At 50.8% G+C, this 22,543-nt stretch overlaps 1 protein-coding gene and 1 non-coding gene across 2 annotated transcripts in view; both read right to left on the bottom strand.

Moving 5' to 3' along the window:
* Window positions 1–421: 421 nt before the first annotated feature.
* Window positions 422–494, bottom strand: TRNAF-GAA. The gene has a single exon. It is a non-coding gene; the product is annotated as a tRNA-Phe (tRNA).
* Window positions 495–14,443: 13,949 nt separating this feature from the next.
* The window catches only part of LOC120381547 (zinc finger protein 239-like), a 77,896-nt gene continuing 69,796 nt past the window's right edge, over window positions 14,444–22,543 (bottom strand). Inside the window, exon 4 of the mRNA XM_039499723.1 lies at window positions 14,444–14,710. Within this exon, the coding sequence (XP_039355657.1) occupies window positions 14,444–14,710 (267 nt within the window). The remainder of the gene's footprint in view (window positions 14,711–22,543) is intronic.

Genomic DNA, 22,543 nt, shown 5'->3' with positions numbered 1-22,543 from the left:
GTTAGGCAAATGTGAGAACCACTATACTACAGAAAGTCCATTACACTGCCCTGCCCTGCCCTGCCCTCAAATTCCCTGCACTTTGGTGGTGCTCACCCTGGCACACACTGATGGGCGAACCTGGAGAAACTGGCAGCAGCTCTCTGATGGGTCAGCTGGAAGAACAGAGGACTGGAGCCAGGGATCAGGAAGTCGTCCTTACATCACCCTTGTGACTCTAGCTTGAAGGGGAGCTTCTTTTTCTTCCCCTTGCTGAGAAGCAGCAAGAGAAGAAAGAAAGGTCCCGTGGGCCAACTGGGTGCAGAAGCCCATGCTGCCTTTTCCTGCAGTGAAGCCCAAAATGACGGACTTGCATTGAGTAAAGACAGTGCAGTGCTTCTAGGAAAGAGCCCACTGCTGCAGGAAGAGGGATGAAACAGCCTGCTGAAACCTGGGATTGAACCAGGGACCTTTAGATTTTCAGTCTAATGCTCTCCCACCTGAGCTACTTCAGCACCTGTAGGGGGCCTTCTTGGGCTGCTGCTTCTCACCTTGAAGTTTATTCTCCATAAACCATTGCTCCAGTCAATAATGGCCAATGCAAGACGGACATCGCTTGCTATTTTAGCACTTGGAAACGTCATCAACTAGTCTCTGGATCTCTTGAATGCTGCGCTTCAGTTCATGGGGGAAAGGCGAGAGAAGCGACCTTTGAACAAAGGGCCTGGGGTTAACATCCTAACACTGTCTGTCTCCGACTGTAACACTATTTAATACCGGCCCACCCTGTGCTGGTGACAGTTCCATTTCTAGATGTTAGTACATTTCAGTTACTGTGAAAATTAAAAGTTTCTATATGCTTAAAAGAAATTATTTTTTCATTTGCTTATATATGGCATGAATAAATACAGATTTACACATCCTAGCATGAACATTTATTGTCTTATATGATAGAGAAAATCATGCATCCAGATTGTGCATCGAAATCATGAAATGAGCTACAAATGCAATAAAAATAAGGTATTCAATGGTTTAACATATGGAGTGGGGGGGGGCACTGAAGACACATCTTGCCTGGGATGCCACTTGGTCTAGGGGAGGCACTATCAGGGAGAGCAGGAGTTAGTCTCACACGCCTATTTCCAGGCTGTAATCTGTGGGCGCCCTGCTCTGGGGGAGGGATCTCAGCAGCCCAGACTCAGGGCTGGAACAGGCCCCGGATTGAGGGGGTGGCTGCAGGGTTTGCAGCGCTCTGATGTCTCAGACAATGTGTCTTTCCCAAAGCCTCAGATCTGCGTCCCCAGAAGGCTCCTGCGCTGCCTCCGCTCCTTTCACAGTCTATAGCAAGGAGCAGCAGCAAGGGTCAGGGATGAGCCATAGGCACTCGGTGGGGGGCAGAGGCTTCAGGAGGAAACCCAGCCCCCAGAACAGAGGGGGATAGGAGGCTTTTTCTCTCTCCTTAGCCACGGGCTATAGCTCCGAGAGCTCTGTGAAATGCCTCCCCGCCCACAACCTGGGGAAGGGGAAGGAGTCCCAGGTTCTAGCTCGATTTGGAGGAGGATCACTGGACCCTAGAACCACTCGCTGCCCTTTCGCGGAGAAACCTGTGATGCCCAGAACGGGGCTGAGATAAATGCTGACAGGAGTCAGGAATTGCTCCCCTGGAATAGCAGCAGGACTGGGCAGCTGGAAATCTCCCCAAAGGAGCTGAAGCCTTGGTGGGTCAGACATAGATGCCCCAGGTACTGCATGGGGGGCTTAGGTTTGTTTCTGGACAAGAGCAGTGAGAGTTTTATTGCCTCAACATTTCAGTAGAAAAATTCAGACCCAAAGTGTGTGTGGTGGGGAGGTCGATAGCGGCTTCTTTGGGTTTGATTTAGTTTGTTTTCTCATTCTCATTGTAAAAGCCCTGGATCATTTTGATGGGAACAATGTTTGTGGAAGGCCAAGGACAAGTAAGAAAAGTTAAAAATCTGCGTTGGAGTGAGGGGGTCTGTGTGGGCCAGGGCAGGGGTGGAGATTTTCATGGGGAGGGGGTTAGGGGATAAACGAGAGGCTTTTGCGGGAACACAGGGGGATGTTTTGCAGTTTAACCTCCCCACTTTCCTGTGCTGCTGCCCAGCTCCGACCCCACTGACACCCCTTTGACGAAGTGGGAATTTTCTGGATGTTTTGTTTGCATCTTGTGTGTACCTCAGTTTCCCCTATTTGTTGCACGATTATCTAGGTTAAAGGTCCAAAATGTGGGGTGCCCCCTGCCAGGGGGAATGGAGTAACATTCAGGGGGATGCAGCTGGGCCCGGGCCAGCCCCCATGGGGGGTGGGGAGGGGGAGCCACCCAGCTCCACTCTTGGCTCCAGCCCCAGCTCTGGCCCCTGCCTCAGCCCCTTACCCTGTCTGTGTCCCTTCCCCCTTAGCTGCGGCCCCACTCCCAGCCACGACTCGGGGGGAACATGGACAGGGGTGGGGGGCATGACCCTGAAGTGTTTTGGGACCACGGATCTCGGTGGTGGGACAAGGGGGTTAAATCTTGGCAGAGACCCCCAAAGGGCAGGTGTGGATGCTGTCCGGCTGCCTGGGCCCAAACAATGGCCACAAATTCTGTCTCCTAGCAACCGATGGCCGGGGCGCACCTGCTGCAAGAGGCCAGCTGTCCGGGAGGAGTCGGAGAACAAAGAACGAGCTGGAGGCCGGGTGAGCAGGTTGCCAGGGAAACAGGACAGAGGCCAGACAAGGGGCAAAGGGCCTGGCTGAGTCGGGCTGTTGGGAGCAAGGAGTCTGCTGGGTTGGGATTCGAGGGGAGAGCCCAGGCTCTGAGTTCGGGGTCTCCCCAAGATGGACGTTGCTGAATCTTCCTGCTTCCTGTGCGAAAACAGAACTTTCCCAGGCTGGATCCCAGACCCCTAACGAACCTTCTGTTGTACAGCCCTGGCTGAGAGTCACTGGGGACTGTGGAAGTTGGGGTGCAGGACTCCCCTTCGGGGCGGGTGAGGCTTTCCCAGGTGTCCGATTCAGGTGGACTCACTGCAGGAAGCTCCTGGTGTGGACCGGGGGGCTGAAAGGTCCAAGGTCAGTCCCAGGAGGGGCTGAAGCCAAGGAGGCTTCCCCCAGTGAGAGCGTCCCCTGGGGGGGTCACACTGACGAGGCTCCTGCCTGGGTTTGACTCAGAGCTGTTCCAGAGCACGGAGCCTGTGTGCCCGTCACAGCCCCCCAGCATGTGACCTACAGGCTCCACTCTGGCAAAGCTCCCTGTAAATCAGAGACAAACTCCCCCCTTCTCCCAGTTAATCTCCCCTGCAGAGAACCCAGAGCAGCTCCTGCCTCGCTGGGTCTCCTGCCAGCCACAGCTGGCCAAGGAGCTGCCCGAGCCGCTCCCCTGGGTCCCTGTGCAGGGGCAGTGTCAGTTCCGACCTCACGAGTACAGGGGTGACTCTCCTGCCTGTCACGGGGACGAGGGCTTGATTCCCTGAGGAGGAAGCTGGGATTGTGACACCCGTGTATGTCTGCAGCGCAATTAAACCCCACAGCTGGCCCAGGCCGGCTGACTGGGCTTGCCAGGCTCGGGATCCAGGGGCTGGAGCCCGACCACTGGGACCCTCCCACTGCTAGGTTGAGTGGCTGATATACTGAAGATGAGTTTGTAAGTGGGGAATGTGCACTGGGTGCTGCCACTGGAGAGACACTTCCCAGCAGGAGCACCAACCAGTGAATGTGATCTACTCTAAAAACATGTGATGACAGAAAGTCAGCCTGGGGCTCTGGATTTATCATCTCGCAACGACTCGATTCAACTTGCTCATAAAAAAAGTTGGTTTTTTATTGCGACCCTGAAAATTGCCTCCGGTGTGAAAGTCAGAGCTGGATTGTTTCGAGCTCATGCACCCTTATCACTATTGAAGGAGTAAAGGAACGTGCAATCCAATGAAGCCTTAACATGTCATTTGATCCTCAAGCCTTGTCCCTGTGGCAGGATCTCAAGGACAGACAGAAATGTTACCCGGTGTCAGGAGGAGAGAGGAAAGCACTTCCCCTCGTGTGTTCCCCCAGGCTGTTGTGCAAGGCAGCAGAGGTGCTTTAGGGCATTTTCTGTCACTGATTTTTTTCATGTTGGTGTGGGAGGAAAGACTTAGACCTGCCCCCTTTGTGACCCTGTGAATGTGAAGTGACCAAGTGGTGAGTTAACAATGATGCTGTTGCACAGGGTTTGATTGGAATTAGAAAACAAAAAGCCCTTAAAGTGGAACTCTTGGGTGAATAGAACGAGCTGATTTATAGTCAGCCTTGAAAGGCAATAGACTGTTACACTGGGCAGAACAGCCTGGTTTGGTTGGTTGGTTGTTGTCCCTGGTAAATTGCAGAGCGTTCAGAGAAGAGCCACAGGAATGATTAAAGGCTTGAGCAGGCAGAGGAGTTTAAAAACAAACCGAACGTTTCCTGCTCCTGCCAGCTGTGACTGCTGAGGACATTTTCCTTCTCTACTCCAGGGTCTCTCTTCTGCCAGATTCTCAGCAAGTCAGGCCCCCTGCAGACTATGGCAGAGCAGTTTGGTATTAAGTTGCAGGACTCACAATGTAAGAGTGCAGCTGCTGTAGCACCTTGACTGACCATGGGCTAAATCCTGCAGCCCTGGCAGCCCAGGATAACCTCCCACTGGTGGTGATGGGAATTTAGCCTTTGTAACGATCTGCTGGTACCTGAGGTCTGAGATGTGAATTAAACTGGGGGCAGACACAGCTCTGTCCAAACAAGTGAAGGATGTAAGTGAAAGAGCAAAGCTGGCCCTGGGGAGCTGCTGCAGTCCCATCACCACAGCTGGAAGGGAACAGAGGGAAAACACCTGGAGCAGCACCGAGAAAAGGAAGTTTGTCAGTGAGATTAGCAATAAATGTGACCTGAAGGAGTGCTTTCTCCTCTGTGCCGACAGGTTTGAATTGTGCTACTTTACTGTGAGATAAAGCTTTACAATATCCTGCTCTAATTTCAGGATGGGTCTGTAACCATAATTAGTCTCTGTTGAAGTGGGACTTTCAAAATTCCCAAGGAATTTAAGGGGTGGGGTTCACGGTTGGTCACCTGAGGGAGTGCAGTAGAGTTCAAACCAAAGACCAGAGAGGCGAGAACAGGGATTGTGGGACACCTCCCAGAGGCCAATCACAGCACTGTAATCGACCAGGGTGTCTACACTGGCACCACGGGGATGTAGTCCCTGTGCAGAAAGCTGTACGCCTCTCGTTGGGAATCCCTCTGATTTATCGTTTTTACAGAGGGTGAAATGACAATTTTTCCTATCCCTGCCCTGTTCCTGCTCTTTCTTATAGTTCAATATATTTTAAGTGAGAAAAATGATAGTAAAATATCTGCTCTCCAACACAAGTTGAAGCAACATCAGAGCAACTGGGAATGAAACAATTTATTTCCAAAAAGGGAACTCGATGACTAACAATGGCTTTGAAATGGGGGAACAGTATAACCGTGATGCTCAGGGTTTGTTTAGACTAGGAAAAGTGATGGAATTTAGGTCAGTTGAAGGGAAAGCTAATGCCAACCACTGCACCTGGGCATCTGTTCTACAACTATAATTGTCTTTTTACATCAAGATCACTAACTTGAGCAGACGACGCCATGTACAGCCCTAGTGGATGTAAGGCACAGATACTTTTTGCCTCAGTGTACCTTGTTGGGATCAAACCTCCAGGAGCTGATGAACATTCCTGGCTCAAAAGGAAAGGAGTTGATAGAAAAGATCACACTGACCCCAAAGAAGGGTGAGCTGCAAAAGGCAGAAGCAGGTAACTCATCTGGTGGAGCTGAGAGACCACGGTGAAGATGGTGCAAAAATCACTATGTGGGAATTAGGAAATGTGATTTTTTTTTTAAATTTTGCCCAGCCCTAGTCAAGGGATTTATTACAGTTCTCTCTCATGTGGATTTTCTGATGTCTGATAAGGTCTGAGTTCTGATTGAAGCTTTTCCTGCACTCAGAGCACATGTAGGGCGTCTCCCCTGTGTGGATTCTCCTGTGTGTGCTCAGGACAGAGCTCTGATTGAAGCTTTTCCCACACTCAGAGCATGTGTAGGGCATCTCCCTTGTGTGGATTCTCTGATGTCTAATAAAGTTTGAGCGCCGATTGAAGCTTTTCCCGCACTCAGAGCACGTGTAGGGCGTCTCCCCTGTGTGGATTCTCTGATGTCTGATAAGGTGTGAGCTCTGACTGAAGCTTTTCCTGCACTCAGAGCACGTGTAGGGCGTCTCCCCTGTGTGGATTCTCTGATGTCTGATAAGGTGTGAGCTCTGACTGAAGCTTTTCCTGCACTCAGAGCATGTGTAGGGCGTCTCCCCTGTGTGGATTCTCTGATGTCTGATAAGGTGTGAGCGCTGATTGAAGCTTTTCCCGCACTCATGGCACATGTAGCGTGTCTCTTCCAAGTTAATTCTGTCACTTGTTATAAGGTCTGAGTGGCTACTAAAGTTTTCCTCTGGCCTCTTCTGAGTCTCACAGGCTTTTGGTTTTTCTGGGAGTGCACAACTCCTGGAAACATTCCCTTTGAGTCTTCCTGATAAAGTTCCACGTGGTTCTCTTTGCTCAGCATCTTCCTGCTGGAGTGTCTCCTCCTCATTCTGACTCACCATCCCATCACCTGATGGGAGACACAGAGAATCCAGGCATAGGTCACTACCTGCGCCAGAAAGAAAGAAAATTTCAGAGAGAGGAATGGAAAAAGGGATGAACAATCCCAAATATGTGTGGGAGAGATCAAACCTATCAGGAGCTGATTTTCCCCAGAGGAGAGAGGAAGGGATCAGTTTTGGTCTGCATCTCATGAGAACACTCAGGGGAAAGTGAGATCAGGGAGCAACCTGCTGCCAGTTGTCAGTCAGAATAGGAGGGAAGCCATGAGTGACATCTGCCATAATGATTCCACATCTGCAGGGAACAATCCTGAACTTGGAGAGCTCACAGGATCTTTGTAGGGCATCCCGAATGTTTCCTGCATTCCCACACAGTTTTTGAGTTGGTTTAACCAAGTCCTCACCTGTGCAGGCAGCTCTTGGAAGCACTTCTTTCTCAGAGCCCTGGACGTCTGGGACCCACAGCTCTTCCCCTCGTTCCAGCTGCGAGATCACATCAGGTTTGGAATTTGGAAACCCTACTGCAGGTAAAGAAAATGAGGGAGGTCAGTGTAATTTGTGGGATACTTGGCACAAAGAATAGTCCATGGTTTTACCCCCGGCTCATTTTTAAGCAGTAACATCCCAAGGCCAGCTTCCTTGGCTCAAAGTGGCAGGAGAGTTATTATGATTATAAATCATATGCATTACCTTAGTGCCTAAGGACCAACTAACAGTGGGTCCCCATTGTGCTAGGCACAGTACAAACAGAGAACAGTAGCTGGGCCATGCCCTGAAGAATTTACAATCTGAATAGACAAGACAGACACAGAATGGGGGAAGGGACAGAACCCACTGATAGAATAGAGATATTCAGGCCTGCCTGTAATCTATAGTTTAAGAATTTAGGGGTATTTTTATCACTTAGCTACTTAAAGGAGTATGAAAACTAAGAATCAAAATCACTGTCTGTATTTGTAAGGGCCTTCTCTTACTGTGACCGTCTGAGGCCTTGTTCTTAGGCTAAGGCCTTTGGCTAAGCAACAGGGGCAGCCATAAGCTGGGAAGCGAAGGGTCACATCCTCACATCCCAAACCAGTCACACTGAAATAAGGTGCTATTGGGCTGTTAGGAAGATGATCCTGTCCTGATAGTGCCCATCACCACCAGATAAAGAAACAGATCTTAAGATGGTTAAAGAAAACTTAGTTTGACAGCAGCCTGTCTGGCAAGAAATCACTTCTCAATGCTTGTGGTTGTGAAACCCTCATTTCTGTATTGTTCTATCTTTATGGCCACCACTTTTACATTGTTAATCAGTCTGATTCTCTAATTGTTTCTATCTGCTGTATAATTAATTTTGCTAGATGTAAGTTAATGAGGATAGTGGGATACAATTGGTTAGAGAATTATGTTTCAATGTGTTAGGACTGATTAGTTACATTTCAGTACAATGATTGGTTAAGCAAAGGTGTAGCTGAGCGTATTACTATATAAACTGAGTCAAACAGGAGGGGGAACAGGAACAGGGAACAGGGACACAGGCAAGGCTCTGCGGTGTCAGAGCGGGTAAGGGGGACAAGGGGTAAATGCTCTGCGGTGTCAGAGCGGGTAAGGGGGACACGGGGTAAATGCTCTGCGGTGTCAGAGCGGGTAAGGGGGACACGGGGTAAACGCTTTGCAGCATCAAAGCTGGGAACAGAGCACTGGGAAACAGACTAAGAGATAAGCCCGACTGGTGTGAAGGGCTTCGGAATATGGTTGCTTGGAAACTAACCCCAATAAACATGGCATTGTCTGCGCTTCGGACTTCTGGTCAGTTGCTGCTTCCTGTCTGTGTGACAAGACCCAGGGAAGTGGAAGGGTGAAGGGAAAACCCTGTAACAAAACTGACATGGCCTGATAACCAAGAGGTGAGCCTTAGAGGACGGTTTTAATACACACTGGAACTGATCAGGGATTCCCATGAGGACTGAGAGGGAGCGATGGTAAACACGCATTTAGATCCTTTTCTTGTCTGATATCTTTTCCCCATAAGGCTGAACCTCTGGCACTGTCATGGATCCATAGGATCTCTGCAATGCCCTGGCTTTTAAACCGTCCTTGGGAAGTGCCCCTTGAGTGCACTAGACCCCCAAGGGGTCCCACTCTTCCACAAGGACAGGCCATGTAGCTTCAACACCTGAGACTGAGCCTCTGGCTTCAACACTCCTACTTCAACCTGTGAGCTCTGCCAGCAGGTCCAGCTGAACGACACTCCTGTTCAGTGACGGTTCCTCAGTCAATGCACAGAGCAAGTTTTTGCTGTGACACTGGGCAGACTTTAAAACATAGCAGGGTTTATTAGTCAACTGAAACACAGCATTGGAAAGTCCTTAGATTAGCACAGGGAAGCAAAGAAGACAATACAGTCCACACTGGCCAATGCCCTTGAGCCAGGCTGCTGTAGAAAATGCTTTGGTTTCCTTTCCCTGTGCCTGTCCATTAGTCTTCACTCCAGTAGAGCTCCCTGCGTCTGCGAGTCCAGTTCTTCCTGCTCCCAAAAAAGGACGGTTACTCACCATTGTAACTGTTGTTCTTCGAGATGTGTTGATCATATCCATTCCAGTTAGGTGTGCGCGCACTGCGTGCATGCTAGTCGGAAGATTTTTACCCTAGCAACACTCGGTGGGTCGGCTGGGCGCCTCCTGGAGTGGCGCCGCTATAGCGCCGGATATATACCCCTGCCGACCCATCCGCTCCTCAGTTCCTTCTTGCCGACTACTCCGACAGTGAGGAAGGAGGACGGGTTTGGAATGGATATGAGCAACACATTTTGAAGAACAACATTTACAACGGTGAGTAACCGTCTTTTCTTCTTCGAGTGATTGCTCATATCCATTCCAGTTAGGTGATTCCCAAGCCTTACCTAGGCAGTGGGGTCGGAGTGAGACGTCGCAGAATGCAAAACTGCTGAGCCAAAGGCTGCATCGTCTCTGGATTGTTGGACCAATGCGTAGTGTGAGGCAAAGGTGTGAATCGATGACCAGGTAGCCGCCCTACATATTTCCTGGATGGGAACATGAGCCAGGAATGCGGCAGAAGAGGCCTGCGCCCACGTAGAATGGGCAGTGAGATGGCTAGCAGGAACGTGAGCCGGTTCATAGCACGTTCTGATGCAGGATGTTACCCAAGATGAGATCCGTTGGGAAGAGACCAGCATGCCCTTCATGTGGTCTGCCACTGCTACAAAGGGCTGAGGTGAACGCCGGAAGGGTTTTGTTCTCTCTATATAAAAGGCGAGAGCCCTACGGACATCCAAAGTATGTAGTTGTTATTCCCTGCGCGATGAGTGCGGCTTTGGGGAAAAAACTGGGAGGAAAATGTCTTGATTGACATGAAAAGCAGACACCACCTTAGGGAGGAAAGAGGGGTGTGGCCGCAGGTGTACCTTGTCCTTATGGAAGACGTATAAGGGGGATCAGCCGTCAAGGCACGAAGCTCCGAGACTCACCTCGCTGAGGTGATAGCGCCGAGGTGATAGCGACCTTTCTTCCAGGAAAGGTACAGCAGGGAACATGTGGCCATAGGCTTGAAGGGGGCCCCCATAAGCTTGGTCAACACCAGGTTTAGATCACAGGCGGGGGCTGGGTGATGGACTTGGGGGTACAACCGTTCCAGTCCCTTAAGGAACCTGGAAACCATGGGGTGAGAGAAAATTGAACAGTCACTTTCACCTGGGTGGAAGGCGGAAATAGCTGCCAGATTAACCTTTATAGAAGAGACCGCCAGGCCCTGCTCTTTGAGGGACCAGAGGTAATCCAGGATAGTAGGGATGGAAACCTGTCCTGGGACCAAGTTACTCTGATCGCACCAGTGCGAGAAACGCTTCGACTTGGCGAGATAAGTCGTCCTAGTGGAAGGCTTCCTACTTCCCAAGAGGACCTGTTGTACCGAAGCAGAGCAGCAGAGCTCGGATTGGTTCCACCACGCAGGAGCCATGCAGTGAGATGAAGGGACTGCAGGTCTGGGTGGTGAAGCCTGCCGAAGTCCTGTGTTATGAGGTCCGGCCACAGTGGCAGGGGAATCGGATCCGCCACTGCCTTCCTCTGGTCGAACAACCAGGGTGTACCAGTGCTGCCTCGGCCATGCTGGAGCAATGAGGATCAGGTTGGCTCTGTCCCTGCGGAGCTTGAGAAGGACTCTGTGAACAAGGGGAAACGGCGGAAAGGCATAAAATAAGTGCCTTGTCCACGGGAGGAGGAATGCGTCTGAGAGGGAGCCCAGGGAGCATCCTTGGTAGGAGCAGAACACCTGGCATTTCCTGTTCTCTCGGGAGGCAAAGAGGTCTATGCGGGTAAAGCCCCACCTCCGGAAAACGGAATGGATGATGTCAGGACGGATCGACCATTCGTGAGACAGGAAGGATCTGCTGAGGCGATCTGCCAGAGTGTTCTGGACTCCTGGGAGAAAAGACGCTACCAAATCGATTGAGTGGGCTATGCAAAAGTTCCACAGGTGAGTGGCTTCTTGGCAAAGTAGGGAGTAGCACGCCGCGCCCTGCTTGTTTATGTAATACATGGTCGTCGTGTTGTCTGTGAACACAGATACACAGTGGCCTTGGAGATGGACCCGAAACACCTGGCATGCTAGACGGACTGTCCTCAGCTCCCTGACATTGATATGCAGGGTCAGCTCCTGGGGCAACCAGAGGCCTTGAGTGTGAAGGTTCCCGAGGTGGGCACCCCAACCCAGAGATGATGGGTCTGTGGTTAGTGCCACCGAGGGTTGAGGAGGGTGGAACGGCATCCCTGCGCAAACTACAGTGGGGTCCAGCCACCAAGTGAGGGAGTCGAGAACCGTCCTGGGGATAGTGATCACCGAATCTATATTGTCTCTGTGTGGACCGTATAGAGAAGCAAGCCAGGTTTGGAAGCACCGAAGTCGCAGTCTCACGTACTTGGTCACAAAGGTGCAGGACGCCATGTGACCTAATAGACCGAGGCAGGTGCGCACCGACGTTGTCGGGAAGGATTGAAAACTTCGAATGATCGAAGACATTGACTGAAAACGTGGCAGAGGAAGGCAGGCCCTGGCCAGATTGGAGTCCAGAACTGCTCCAGTAAAGTCTATTCTCTGCGTTGGAGTCAGGGTAGACTTTTCTACATTGATCATGAGGCCGAGCCTCCCAAAGAGGTCTTTGACAACACACAGGTGCTGCGATACTTGCGCCTGGGAAGTCCCTCGAATGAGCCAATCGTCGAGGTACGGGTAGACGTGTATTCGATGACGGCGGAGGGAGGCAGCTACAACGGCCATACATTTGGTGAAGACTCTCGGGGCCGTAGAAAGACCGAAGGGAAGCACCGTGAACCGGAAGTGCTGTTGGTTGACCACAAAACGGAGAAACCGTCTGTGCGGCGGGTAAATGGCGATATGGAAATACACGTCCTTCATATCGAGAGTGGCATACCAGTCTCCCGGATCCAGGGATGGGATGATGGTTCCCAGGGATACCATGCGGAACTTGAGCTTTATCATGAATTTGTTGAGTTCTCGCAGGTCGAGGATCGGTCGTAGACCACCCTTTGCCTTGGGGATTAAAAAGTAGCAGGAACAGAACCCCTTGCCCCTCATGTCCTCTGGCACCTCTTCTATGGCTCCCAGCGTTAGGAGCGCCTGAACCTCTTGTAAGAGGAATTGCTCGTGAGAGGGGTCCCTGAAGACGGACGGGTGGGGAGGGTGGGATGGGGGTGGAGAAACAAATTGGAGGTGGTATCCTGTTTCCACCGTGCAAAGGACCCAACGGTCGGAGGTGAGCTGGGACCATGCAGGGAGGAAATGGGAGAGGCGGTTGAAGAAGGAGGGAGAAGGATCCGGCAGGGAAACTGGTGGGCCGTCCTCAAACATCCCATCAAAAGTTTTGTTTTGGCCCCGTAGGTGGTTTAGGGGGCGCTTGACTTTGGTTTCCCTGAAGGCCAGACTGTCTCCACCGATTGCCCCTGCCGCGCCGTCTGGTCGTATTCTGTCGCGGTCTAGGCTGGTTATAAGGGCGGTATGGTTGGGGCCAGAAGGACCTATGTTGGGTCACCGGCGTGTGCATACCCAACGAGCGCATTATGACTCGATTGTCCTTGAGGCTCTGCGCAGATCCGAGAAAAGGCCCTGGCCCTCAAAAGGTAAATCCTGAATTGTCTGCTGCAATTCTGGGGGAAGGCCTGAAGCTTGTAGCCAGGAGATGCGTCTCATCGTTACCCCGGATGCAAGCGTTCTGGCTGCTGAGTCCGCTGCATCCAGAGAGGCCTGGAGGGAAGTTCTCGCCACTTTTTTACCCTCCTCTAGTAGGGCCGTAAACTCTGCGTGGGACTCCTGGGGAAGGAGTTGTGCAAACTTCCCCACAGACACCCACGTATTAAAATTATAACGACTTAGGAGGGCCTGCTGGTTTGCCACCCTAAGTTGGAGGCTTCCAGCCGAGTAGACCTTACGGCCTAGGAGGTCCATGTGCCTAGCCTCCTTCGCCTTAGGAGCCGGTGCTTGCTGGCCATGACGCTCCCGTTCGTTCACGGATTGGACAACCAGGGGGCAGGGAGGTGGGTGGGTGTAGAGATATTCGTACCCCTTTGCGGGGACCATATATTTTCTCTCTACTCCCCTAGCTGTAGGTGTAATAGAAGCTGGGGATTGCCAAATTGTGTCTGCATTGGCTTGAATAGTGCGGATGAACGGGAGAGCCACTCGAAGGGGCGCATCCGCAGATAATATGTCTACAACAGGGTCCTCTATTTCAGCAACCTCCTCCACTGGCAAATTCATGTTTTGTGCTACTCTCCGCAAGAGGTCTTGATGGGCCCTGAGATCAATAGGCGGAGGACCAGAGGAGGATGTTCCTGCCACTGCCTCATCAGGAGAGGAGGGGGAGGAGAGGCCCGGTACCAACGGGTCCTGAGGTGGGTCATGGACCGGCGGAGCACCATCTGCATCAGGTGGAATCTCCGGGTCTGCAGATTGAAGTGGATCTTCGTCCGTGCCCGTGGGAGGAGGATGGCTTACAGTCGCTTCAGGAACCCTGTGCTCTGAGGGGCCGGAGCGCTGAGCCACAAGTGGGGCACCTTGGGCCTCGTGATATGCCCACGGAGTCCAAAAGGCCCATTGATGAGGACCTTGCTCCTGGCTTTGTGCCTCTGGATGGTGGCACGGAATATCAGATGCTCAGTCCTGGTGGTAAGAAGCACTCCCAGCCTGGGACGACATTGACATGTGTCTCGAAGGCCACGGCGGGGCCGAGAGACCCTGTTAGGGTACTGCTGTTCCTGACGTTCAGTCCCGGGGCGGTACCGGTGAGCGGTACCGGTCTTGTCAGTGCCATGAACGAGACCGGGACCTTCTACCGTGCCGGTGCCGGGAGGTCGACCGGGATCTTGAGTCCCTGTGCCGGGAGTGACTGCGGGACGCACGGTACTAAGATCGGTACCGAGAGCCGGATCGGTATCAGGAGTATCTGTCCGGTGACAGAGATCTTGAAAGTCTCCGCGAGTACGACCGGTACTGCGATGGAGAGCGGTGCCGGGACTGCGAGCGGTGCTGGAATTGGGAACGGCAGGAGCGGGAATGTCTCCGAGACCGCGACCTGGAAAGACGTCTCTCCGGTGGACCGACGGAAGGAGGCCTTATCGGGGCCAGCTTGCCAATGGATTGGATAACCCGCACCGCTGGTGCCGGGGGTTGAGGCTGCATCGACTCCGTCAGCGCGATGAGCTCTCTTGCCATTGAGAAGGTCTCCGGCGTACAAGGGAGAGTGAGCTCGACCATAGCATGAGCCGGGGAGCTATGTGGCACCAGACTCAATGCAGTACCGGAATTGATGGTGCCGCGCTAGGAGGAGCTGCCAACTGCGTTGTCGGTGTTGGCGGTGCCGCAGCAGTTACCGGGGTCCGACAGATGGACTTTGATGTGTGCTCCTTCTGCGAGGATGGGGTCGGAGCAGTACGTCATTTCCCAGTCGGGGAAAGGGAGCAGTGCCGGGGAGCCGGTGCCGGCAGATGCTGGTGCCGGGAGTCCTTTTTGGTACTGGAGCGATCCGGTGCCGAAGGTGCGCTCCTCACCGACACAGGTTGGATGGACGGTGCCGGCACCGCAGGACTAAGGGCCGATTCCATAAGGAGCTGCTTTAGTCGGAAGTCCCGCTCCTTCTTCGTTCTTGGCTTGAACAACTTGCAAATTCGGCACTTGTCTGTCAGGTGGGATTCTCCTAAGCATTTTAGGCAGCAGTCATGAGGATCCCCCACCGGCATCGGCTTCTGGCACACCGAGCAGGGATTAAATCCCGGTGCCTTGGGCATGAGCCCACACCGGGTCAGAGGAAAGGGGGCTACTCCCCAAATCTCCCGCTTAACTATATACACTAACTATTAAAATACGTACTAAAATTAACTATAACTACAAGAACTTGAACTATATACATGATAAAGAGTAAATAACTACAAGAAGCTAGGGATATGGAGGTCAGCAAAGCCACTCTCCACTGTTCCAACGACCGTCACGGGTGGTAAGAAGGAACTGAGGGGCGGATGGGTCGGGAGGGGTATATATCCAGTGCTATAGCGGTGCTGACCCACCGAGTGTTGCTAGGGTAAAAATCTTCCGACAAGCGCGCACACTTACTGGAATGGATATGAGCAAGCACTCAAAGAAGATCTATATTTACCCTGAGGATATGACCCCTACTAGGGACAATAATGAACTGAGAGACCTCCCAAGGGCTTTGTTAGGCATCCCAGATGTTTCCTTCAGGCACTTACAGATTCTGGGTGGTTTAATGTTTCCTCACCTGTGCAGGGAGATCTCAGGATCTCTCTTTCCTCTGAACCTTGGAGGTCTGGGACGCATGGCTCTTCCCCTTGTTCCAGCTGGGAGATCACATCACGCTGGAAAACTAGAAACCCTGCTCAGATGAAAGAAAACAAAGGAGTTCAGTTGATTTCATAAGACTTGGGCATAAAAAAACATTCTATTACTTTAACTTCAGTGCTTAGTGTGACCTGGTGCGGCAGGGGCAGTTCTCACTGAAAATGCCAAAGTTAGGGCAGGCTGAAAAAGAGAGAGCAGATGCTCCCAAAAATGGTGGTTAACACTGAAGTTAAACTCACCGACCAGTCACAAACACGGGTTATCGAGAAGCTGAAAAAAGAAATCACGCAGCCCCCTTTATTGCATCCCAGTTCTCTGACTCCTAATCAGCAGCGAGGTCCAGTACAGTGAGAGGTTATTTAAAAACTCTGCTCACATAAACAAAGTGTTCTTCTGACCCCAAAGGGTCAGCCACATCACCAGGTCAGTATAGGTTTGGATATTACCCAAAATTCCATCCTTCCAGCCAATCCTTTAGCATCTAAACTAAAGGTTTAAAGGAAAGAAAGACAGAAAGAAGTTAAATGGGAAAGCAGTCAGATACATTCCAAAATGGATATATCAGGTTCTTAGCAGTATTGGTGAGTTGCTGGCTTGAAAGTCTGTCTGGAACACATCCACAGATTGGATGGGTCATTCAGTCCTTTGTTCCAGGGTTCAGTTTGTAGAGAAGGTGCTCCAGAGGTAGGAAGGGGGATTGAAGACAAAATGGAGATGATGCAGCTGCCCTTTACATTCCTTTTGCCGTGTGGCTTGTACTTCCTGTGTCCCAAACACAAGCTTCACAGCACGTGACATGGAAAAGCCTTGGAGTTCTCATTACACAGGCATACCCCGGCATGTCTTGCTGACTCAATAGGTGTATCCCCTTGGTCCTTTCCATGGGCTCATTGTACGGCTGATGACCCTCAATGGGCCATCAAACAGGCTAGGCAGTGTTGATGCTAATATGTCTGGGGGTGTCAACCAGAAACACTGCACAAGTCTGGAAATACAGATATACCCTACATATCTATAACACACAATACAAAGGTGATACAAACATAGAAACAAAATTATCATACGTGGAAAATCATAACATTTTCACTGACACCTGGCATGGCATATCTAGCACGATTCATTGCAATTTTATCAGATTATAATATTATTTTATTATTAATACCAAAGTGTCTCACAATTCCATCCAGTGTCACACTTGGTAAACCAGTGAATTTCCAGGACTAGTTCCCCAGGTCCTTGAAGATGCCGAACACTGTGCTTATGAGGGATTGAAATACCCACATATCTGCTGGGAACACACACTCAGACACTGTGTCAGTCTACACCCCTATGTTCACTCTTCTAGAAAATTATGATCAATTTTGTACACAGTATGGCTTGTGAGGTATCATTTGAAAACGCATAATCTACTGAATATTATCCTCCTGTTAAAATGTGTAGTAACACTGTATGTAAAGTTATGAGATTTTACTGTATGATATTACTGAAAAAGTTACAATTCTGGGGAACACCCACAGAGCAGTTCCTCAGAGACAGCAAGGCAAACAGCTGGTCAAACAGCCAGTCTCCTGCAGGGGGAAGGTGTGAAGACATTTACATTCCATCACAGGGACCTCTTGAAGCTGTTGTGGAAAACGACCACACGACTGATTTTGAATCAACTCAGCCTGAGGCTCTTTTCTTGGTTAAAAGTGCGCAGGGGGCAACAGCTATTGGAATACTGTCCCCCTGAGCTAAAAATCACACAAGCCTTTTAAAGCTTAAAACCCCAAACAATGACATATACGTTGCACGTTAATTTCCTTATTTGAAATATATTGCAAAATATGATGCAGGTCAAAAGCAAGCTGAACAATCAGTTTCCCATATTCGGCCTTTCCTGTTATCGTTATCACACCTGGTGATATGGGAGCAAGACTCTGCATGTCTCAAGAAATGTCACTACCAACCTAGGCCATTTTCACATGCTGGGGTGCAATCCAGAGCAGTGAGGAGTTGTGTCATCTGTAATCCTGGGTGAGATTCAGTGTTCTGCTGCTGGAGATCCCCTGTATGGATACCCTCAGCCAGCATTCAAGGATGCACCGAGAGGTTCAGAGACAGAGAAAGTGTCCTGGGGAAGCTGGGAACAGGAAGCATGGGCTGGTGGGGTTCAGTGGAGAAAGGGAACAGGAAGGGCAGGGATATCACTGAATGCAGGATCTCAGCAGTACTGGATGACAGGATAGCACATAGTGCATCCCATTGGAAAACATAATCCCAACTATACATACAGAATGATGGGGTCTAAATTAGCTGCTTCCACTCGAGAGATGGATCTTGGAATCACTGTGGATAGTTCTCTGAAAACATCCACTCAATGTGCAGCAGCAGTGAAAAAAAGCGAACAATGTTGGAAATAATTAAGAAAGGGATAAATACGACAGAAAATATCATATATCATATTTGTAAAAACAGCAAATGATACACCCACATCTTGAATACTGCATGCAGATGTTGTCGCCCCATCTCAAAAAAAGATATATTGGAATTGGAAAAAGTTCAGAAAAGGGCAACAAAAATGATTAGGGGTATGGAACAGTTATGCCAGACCTAACCCCCAGTTTCACTTGAGCAAACAGGAGCTATTTGACACTGTGCGATACGGCTCCTGTGCTCTGTTCCCAAAGTGTTCTGCAGCTTGGGAGGGTTTGTGGCAGTGTGTGTGTGTCACTGGCATATTGGGGTGATGCAGAAACAGGACAGAGTAGAGGTGGCATTGTGGGGCTGGCGTGAACTTTATCTTTTCATTTCCCCTTCCAAGAACCGAGGGGACAGGAACCCTTACCCAGCGAGGTCACAGTCTCATAGTTCTCATGCATGACATCCCAGTAGAGGACTCTCTGAGTGGGGTCCAGCAGAGCCCACTCTTCCCTGGTGAAATGCACAGCCAACTCCTCGAAGGTCACCAGCCCCTGAAAGAGCAAGAGTCCAACACTCAGAATCTCTTTCCCCACTCACAGCCCCACTATTTGTGGCAGAGAGGAGCCAATCAAATGGAAGCTCTGGGTGGATCGCAGTCAACAAAGTCCCACCCCCACCCTGCTCAGCGTATCCAGCAAATACCAGGGTGAGGGGACGAAGAGAGCCCCTTGTCTCTCCCAGCAGATCCATCACACACCTACTAGCCACCGACTGATACAGGAGATGGAGCCCCTAGCAGGGTCCAGGGAGAGCTCCCTGGTAGGAAGCCCAAAACCCTCCCCATTGTGAGGAGCCGGATATGAAGGGAGAGGCAGCTCCAATAAGCCTGACTCATGGGTGCCCCCTTCATATCTCACAGCAGCCGCTGGTTAGTGAGCTCAGGCTCCAGCACTGGGAGTCTGGTCAGTTTGACTAGCTCCATGTAGGTGGGCTATTTTCTCTCTTCACAAATTAGGGCATTTCCACCTCCCAACCTCCTGGGTCTGTTCCTAGAATCTAGGGCACTTATTAAATAACTCCCAGCAGGTTTGCCACACCCTGGCCTCCTCCTTTCCCCACGCTGTGAATTTCCTGCCCCGCTCCAACCTCCAAACCAGACTGTGCAAATCTCCCCATCTCCGGTGTATTTCCTGCCCCTCTCCTCCAGCAGGAACCCACCAGCAAGCCCTCGATAATCTCTACCTGAGTTGGCTCCACTGCAGCCATTTCTCTTCCCTGTCCCACACCAGGCTGGGATGAGCTGGAGGAAAACATGGACGCCATTCTGCAGCCTGTCTGGGGGAGAAGAGCAGTTGTGGGTATTTCAGAACCGGTTTTAGTTAACTTCACATCAGAATTCCCCCAGACCCTTTCCCTGCAGACAGACACCCTAGATTCTGCCATGCTGGGAAATGCTCAATCTGTTTATTACAATGTAGACCTGGCCCCTGCTGCCAGGCTAAGCCCACAGAGACATTTTTAATCTCCCTTCTCCCTCCCCTCACCCCATAACAAAGTCTATGAACACAAGGCTAGAAAAGAGCAGAACCAAAGGAGTCACTGTGGGGGATTCCCTCGGACACTGACCCCACGGCAGCCACACCCCAGCAGAGGGAATATGGAGTCAGGAACTGGCTTTTCCTCTGTCTGATCCTTGTTTTGTTCACTGGAAAGTGGTTCTGCCCAGGGATGCAGCAATACATGTGTCATTTCTCCCACTGCCCCTTTCAGTCTCTCCTTCCCCTGTCCTCTCTCCCTGCCCCTCTGGCTGGGACAGTCCCATTCCTGGGGGCTTTGCTCTCCCAGGGCTGGATTTTCTCCTGGCAATTGCTACTGGGAGGAGAAATGAGGAGGGGCTGTTTGTGCAGAGACACTTTCTTGCCAGACCCCAGCACTTTCCCTGAGGTCTGTCAGTTACCTGGAGACTCTGGCTCAGAATTTAGTATTAACAGGGCCCAGGGCTGCCCTAGGGGGCTAGGACCAGTTGGAGAAAGTCATCCCCTGGGCCGGGCAGAGAAGCAGCTTTAATTAAGGTCACATCCCAGCACAGAACCCCGCTGGGGGAGCAGCAGCTGCTAAGCCTGGTCTCCCAGATCACAATGGAGGCTGCAGCGTCTGACCCAGGAAGCTGAACCCCAGTATCCTGAGCAGAGAGGGACAGAGCGTTTGAGCAGCTTCCCTCCTTTAGCTCTCTGGGGAGAGCAGCTAATGAGAGCCCCTCCTCACAGGGAGAATTGCTGATCTCATTTGCCCCACTGTCCATCCGGAGTCACTCCTTGTCTTTCCATACAGTGACTCTGGATTAACAATGGTCTCAATGAAACCAGAGTTCAGAAAGAATGAGTCCAGAATGCTGTGGAAGGGACCATTGTGCGGCAGTGCTGACCCCCCTCCCACCTCCCTCATCCCCCAGATGCAGGACAAGGACTGGACAATCTAGGACAATGGAACTGGAAGTTCCTGCAGTTTTCAAGAGGGGAGAAGAGCAAAAATCTGTGATTTCACCTCACAGTGTCTGATAAGTGGCTAGAAAGTTATCACGGTGACTGGGCCTGACCGGGGAGTGTCGGGCAGTGCTTGGAGCCAGGATTCTGGCATAAGCTAATCAGGGAGAAGAAGCGAGATCAGGAGCAGCCTGCAGAGACCCAGCCACTCCCCCCCCCTCAGATATTCCCTGGGACCCAGCCCCCAGAGTCCCTGGCCAGGGACCTCAGATACCCCTCAGAGCCCCACCGGCCAGAGAACCCCCACCAGACCTTCATTGCCTGGTTGGGAATCCCAAAGGGTTCCCCCCACCAAGAGACCCCAACAGCCAGAGACCCCCCCAAAGGGACCCCCACTGGGAACTCAGTCCCTCACTGCCTGCCTAGGATCCCCCCTCACCCCGCCCTCCAACAGGATCTGCCCTGCCCTTTGCCTGGCACCCCCTCCTCCCCCCTGCGGGATCCCCTGATGCTTTACAGGGGCACCTCCTGGCCTAGCACTGGGGATTCTCCCCAGATGGTGTCGGAGAGAAGGGTTTGGATTCTTTGACAATGGGATGGTCTTCCAAGAAGAAGGATTGCTAGGCAGAGACGGGCTCCACCTCACGAAGAGAGGGAAGAGCATCTTTGCAAGCAGGCTGGCTAACCTAGTGAGGAGGGCTTTAAACTAGGTTCACCGGGGGAAGGAGACCAAAGCCCCGAGGTAAGTGGGGAAGTGGGATACCGGGAGGAAGCACAAGCAGGAGACTGCAAGAGGGGAGGACTCCTGTCTCAGACCGAGAAAGCGGGACAATCAGCGAGTTATCTTAAGTGCCTATACACAAATGCAAGAAGCCTGGGGAACAAGCAGGGAGAACTAGAAGTCCTGGCACAGTCAGGGAATTATGATGTAATTGGAATAACAGAGACTTGGTGGGATAACTCACATGATTGGAGTACTGTCATGGATGGATATAAACTGTTCAGGAAGGACAGGCAGGGCAGAAAAGGTGGGGGAGTTGCGTTGTATGTAAGAGAGCAGTATGACTGCTCAGAGCTCGGTATGAAACTGCAGAAAAACCTGAGAGTCTCTGGATTAAATTTAGAAGTATGTAAATTTTAACTTCTCTGCCAGTAGCCTTGCAGAGCACACACCTCTCTCTCTCCCTGCTTTCCTATCACCAGTTATGTTACTACAGGAATGAAATCGAGACATCCCGTAAAACAGCTAGTTCCACATTGTTCTTCAAACCTCAGATCATTGAAATGCAGCTTTGCATTTGAGATACTATATGACTGTAGTACACTTTGCACTGCCTGCATCTACAGTGACATCAGGAGAGGAGAAGAGGACAAGACTGTCCCTAGCATATGTGATTTTAAAGAAAGGTGAGACACACCCACCCACTATCAATACAACAAGAAGGGAGAACAGTAGCTGGTGCCAAGAGAGAAGATGCAATGAAACCCTTCTGTACCCACAACTGATGTCTGAAAAGCATCAGTCATTCTGCAGATCAAAGAAAGAAATAGCAGCCAGTTTCAGACAGATAGGATCCCTTATGACCTATATAGGAGAAGTGCACTTCCTATAGCAGTTTCCCAACATAGTTTTCTTATGGATTTATTTATTAAGCAAAAATTAAGATTAGGAGTCTGATTTAAATTATGTACATTTTCAGTGTTATTTAAGTATGAAACTATTGCAGCTACTTTTATTTTACTCCTGCCTTCATAAAAAGCTACCGAGTTATAACAGATAATTACAAAGACTAAAGTACATGCTTTAATATAATTAGGACCGGGCAACCCAAGATGAAAACTACACCGTGGAAGAGTCCTACAACCAGGTATTTGAGGCCAATCCCTTTATCAATGGAATCCTCAACCAAAATATGAGGAAGGAGAAGAGTCACCCTCAAACTTTTGACAATAGTTCAAGGTCAGACACCAAGAAGACCAGCACCATTCGTATTCTGGTTTTGGATAAAATACTTGATCTTCCCTACATCATAGAAACCTTCATCTCTCCAAGTCTACACCCCACTACACCCTTTAGCAAGAAAGTAACCATTAAACAAGTTCTGAATCAGTCGTCTTTCTTCCCAATTTAGTTTTAACAATAAAGCTGCAACTTAAGTAGCTATGGGAGATGACCGTG

This window comes from Mauremys reevesii, linkage group 14 (assembly GCF_016161935.1).
Source record: "Mauremys reevesii isolate NIE-2019 linkage group 14, ASM1616193v1, whole genome shotgun sequence".
In the NCBI taxonomy this organism is placed as follows: Eukaryota; Metazoa; Chordata; order Testudines; family Geoemydidae; genus Mauremys; species Mauremys reevesii.
The sequence above is the reverse complement of the archived record's forward strand: the minus strand, read 5'-3'. Positions and strand labels throughout refer to the sequence as shown.